The sequence below is a fragment of the Eucalyptus grandis genome, chromosome 3 (assembly GCF_016545825.1).
Source record: "Eucalyptus grandis isolate ANBG69807.140 chromosome 3, ASM1654582v1, whole genome shotgun sequence".
NCBI lineage: Eukaryota > Viridiplantae > Streptophyta > Magnoliopsida > Myrtales > Myrtaceae > Eucalyptus > Eucalyptus grandis.
This window is the reverse complement of record NC_052614.1, coordinates 17,836,737-17,840,976: the sequence shown is the minus strand read 5'-3', so window position 1 is coordinate 17,840,976 and position 4,240 is coordinate 17,836,737. Positions and strand designations below refer to the sequence as shown.

Below are 4,240 nucleotides of genomic sequence, written 5' to 3'. Positions count from 1 at the left end.
ATGGCAAGCTGCGTAGATATCACACCCACAGAACAGCTCTGCTACATCCCTTGCAACTTTTGCAATATTGTGCTTGCGGTATTATCATCATCTCATCTCTCTCTGGGCTTATTAGTGGGGTTCTGCTTTTTCACTTCTTTTTAAGTCCCACCCGGAGCTCTGATTCATCCATTGCTTTGCAGTTTTTATTGCTTCTGTGTTTGTATGCAATGAGTCTAAGCACTAGCAGCTGGAAAAGAAAAAAGAAGCAGAAGTTATTTGGTCCTGAAAAGATATGGAAGGGGAAGAAAAAGGAAAAAAACATTGCACCTGTGTTATCTATTTTGTCTATTTTTGAGATGAAAACCCCATTGATCTCCTCTTTGAGTCTTCCTTGTTTTTTGGTGCAGTCACGTCTCCATCGTTCGACTGTACCTTTCTTTTCTTATTTTCTCAGTCAAATGGAAGTCATTTCTTAAGGTCCTATAGAGAGAGAGAGGGGGCCGGTTGGCTTGAGCTGTGTGTTGCTCCTGCAGATATACGGTTTTATCTTTAAGGAAAAATAACATTTTCGTGCAAAAATATTCAAGCGCACAATGACAAACTGACGAAGACAACTCCAACATCTTAATTTCTTAGCAGTGTGACTTATCTTTCCTTCACCAACACAGATCTGATGCACTCTTAGCCTTGCTTCAGTATGTGTTTTAGGTCACCGGAGGAAATTAAAAATAAAGGCTTTTTCTCAAATCTTCCATTTACCTATTCCATGCCCACCAAAGCACACTTCACAAGCAAAGCACCAAGACATACTTTGTTTAGGGTTTTCTCTGAACTGAGCTCACAAAACCAAACGGAGAAGAGAAGGTTTTCAGTTAATGAAGCCCCCCGTTTATTGTCATTCTAGAACTCTTTGGAAAAAGTAAGAACCCGAAAAGGAAAAAAAAAAAAAAAGCAATAACTAACTAGACTGATCACAACCCAAAAATTAGTCATTCTTTTCCTGATCTGGGTTTTCTTCCTTAGTTCTTAGTTCTTCTTCTTTTGGCAGTGACTAAGTTTCACTGGGTAACGCAATTTCCCTTTTATATAGATTGACTTCGTGATTTGTGGATATTATGCAGGTGAGTGTACCATGCAGTAGCTTGCTTGACATAGTTACCATCCGGTGCGGCCACTGCTCTAATCTTTGGTCTGTCAACATGGCTGCTGCTTTCCAGTCCCTCGCTAATTGGCAAGACGCTCAGGTGTGCTGACAATAACTTCATTGTTTTTTTTTTTTTGGTTCCTTTAGAGAAAAAAGGGAACATTTCGAGTATGGTGTGTCCAAATTTATGACGATGTAGGGTTTTTCAATTCTTTATGGTCTCTGAAATGGGACTATAGCAGCCGTCATAGGACCAAAACCTATGTGTTTTTTCGCTTTTGTGTAGGAGAACTAGGTTTTGCGGCCGAAGTTGTCATTTTGAGTCAGTTTCTGTCCACTCCCTTCAAGGCAAAAGCATCATTTTCCCCCCTCCGTAGGTTTTTTTATTTTTTTAGCTACTCTTTTTTCATTAATATTTTCAATCTTGATTTGGTTGGGAATGGATTTGAGTTAAAAGCATCGGTTCTTTTCAATGAGATCTGCGCCCTCTGTTGTGGAAACAAATCTCAAGAAATGGGTTTTTTTTGTTTTCCTCTTCTTTTTGTGTTTTTTAAGATCCCAAAGAAAGAGAGGGCTTGGCCTTGGTTTTGAAAGGACTGTCAATCTGGGTTTTATGTGCAATATTTATAATTATTATTGTCTTCTTTCCTCTGAATGACAGCCACCATTCTATGACTGATCCCGTCACTTCAATGCCGGTTTTTTCTCTCTCCTCTTCCCCTAGCTCGATCCCAGAAAACATCACTTCACCTCTCTCTCTCTCTCAAAAGACATTGCCCGCATGAAAAATGTATAAAATATTGTCAACGCCATCCATATGTGCTAACCTAAGACTTCTTCTTTTTGCCCTCACTTTTTTTTCTCTCGTTTTACCTCAACTTGTACATATTAAGGTAACTTTTTTCTTAATGGAAACACCTTTTTACTTCCCTAGTAGCATAACTCCATAGGTTGAAAATTTTTACCCTTCTTCACCGGGGGAGTTATTAAAAGGACTTATTAAGCTCAGGTCCTAAGTTAACAATATAGCAGAAGAAATCTGAGGAAAAATGATCTAATAGCTAAAGCAACAAGCTTTTTCTTTAATCTTGAACTACTAATCACAGCTAACTTAGGCAATCTCTCCTCTCTGAATACTTTCTCCATATAGCCTCCCAAGCAGGATTGCAGGATGGACATGGGTTCATCTTCAAAATACAATAGCAGGATCACAATGCGAGCACCATCCACGAATGTCACTGAGCAAAGGGTTGTTAATCGACGTGAGTCTGGAATCTTTCTCCTTAGACAACCTAAACTTGGTGCTTTTCTACCAAAATTACAGACATTTCATATAATCTGTGGACACGAGCAGTGAGTAAAACCTGCATACTTAGAACAGTGTTTCCTATGAAAACTTCTATCTGGAGAAATGACATCTTCATGTTGCCGTTTACAAGGTATTTACATTCTTTCGACCATCAGAGGAGCTTATCCTTGCAAAGTGAAAAAAAAAAATTCGGAAATCAATTTTCTTATATGCTTGACGAACTATATAATAAAGTTTTGATTGGGTAAAGTTAAAATATTGTCATAATGCGTGATAACTCATGAGTTGTAGCTTTCTTGGATTTGCAGCTCCCGAGAAGAGGCAGCGAGTACCTTCAGCCTATAACCAGTTCATAAAGTAATGAAACAGAAATCGCTGCACAGCATGCGCTTAAAAAACAATGTCCTTTTTTTTTTATTTTTCTTTTTCCATGATAAAAGAAAGAAAAGAAAGCTCTCAGCAATTATTGACATATTTGGTTATTGTCCTCTGGTCAAAATCATGGCGATTTTTTTAGAGAGGAGATTCAGAGGATCAAGGCGAGCAATCCAGACATTAGTCACAGGGAAGCATTCAGTACTGCTGCTAAAAACGTGAGTTGATGATAACATATCAGAATGATAGATTTGAGTAATTTTACTTAATTTTTGTTGGGCAAAATGTTAATGTCCATATCTTTTCATTTAACTTTGTTTCTGAATGATTTTTGCTATCTATACTAGTGGGCACACTTTCCCCATATTCATTTCGGACTGATGTTAGACAACAACAATCAGGCTAAAATGGATAACGTAAGTTCCTCTCTATTATAAACAAATTGCTCAGTTCTTTTACTTTGCCCGCTTCACATTGCATATTTCCACGTTCTTAAATTTTATTTTTGTTTTACACTTTTTGGTAGAGACTTTGTAAACAAACTGTTTCTTAGAATATGTTTAAGCAGTGTGCTGTTTAATATGATTGAGCATTATCTGCAATAGTCTGTGCCTGACCTAAGTGCCTTTAATCTAAAAGGAGATAGTCCTTGAGCTTAGGTGCAGTAACCTCTCTGAACTTGTTTGACGTTTAACCATCTCATTGTTGCCGATAATTTAGTATGGTCTTAAGAAAAATTGTAGGAAAATGCTGTCTATAATATATATTCTGAACGGACTCGACAAATAATACCTCAAGAAACATGTGATGTCTGTGTCGGAACCCCACAGATAGAATGCACGGACCATGTATGTTTCCAGAACTGTATTGGCTGAACTTACACCAAACTAGGTTCAATGTACCAAACTGCATGTTGTGACAGTCCACTTTCATTAAGCATGTGTTTCGTCTGAAATGGCCTGTGATTGGTGGTAGTACTTTGAGGCTGTTTACCGACAAATCTTGCAGTGGATATTATCATCTTGTCCATGTTGGTAACTACTGATTATTGCGGTATGAACGTGTAAATTTTTTATTAGAAGGCTTGATCATTTTATGTCTTTAATTGGCCCTATTTCTTCTCTGCGATCTCATTCATTCCTCGTTTCCCTCATTTTTCAACTTCGATGCAGCATTCCGAGAAGCATTTGATGTCAAGGGCGGCACTGCTAAACAAGTGAACCTGTGTTTGATTGCGCAGTACTACCTTCTATTTCATGTGAAGATGTGAAGACTCTCTATGAAACCTCTGCTTTATTATTATATATTATGTAAGAACGAAAGGGATTATATCCCCTGACTGCAATCCTTCCAAATTTGTCCTTTTTATCTTTCATGTTTATTTCACGACTGGAAGTAAAGTTCAATTTCACCTCAGCAATTTTTGGTTA

At 37.7% G+C, this 4,240-nt stretch overlaps 1 protein-coding gene across 1 annotated transcript; it reads left to right on the top strand.

Annotated features, from left to right (window-relative positions):
* LOC120292262 (axial regulator YABBY 5-like) lies at positions 1–4,240 on the top strand. Its single transcript, XM_039310525.1, has 7 exons — positions 1–78; positions 1,104–1,226; positions 2,277–2,388; positions 2,744–2,792; positions 2,953–3,028; positions 3,158–3,226; positions 3,983–4,240. The coding sequence occupies exons 1-7, from the start codon at positions 1–3 to the stop codon at positions 4,028–4,030; spliced, it is 555 nt and encodes a 184-aa protein (XP_039166459.1). The 3' UTR covers positions 4,031–4,240.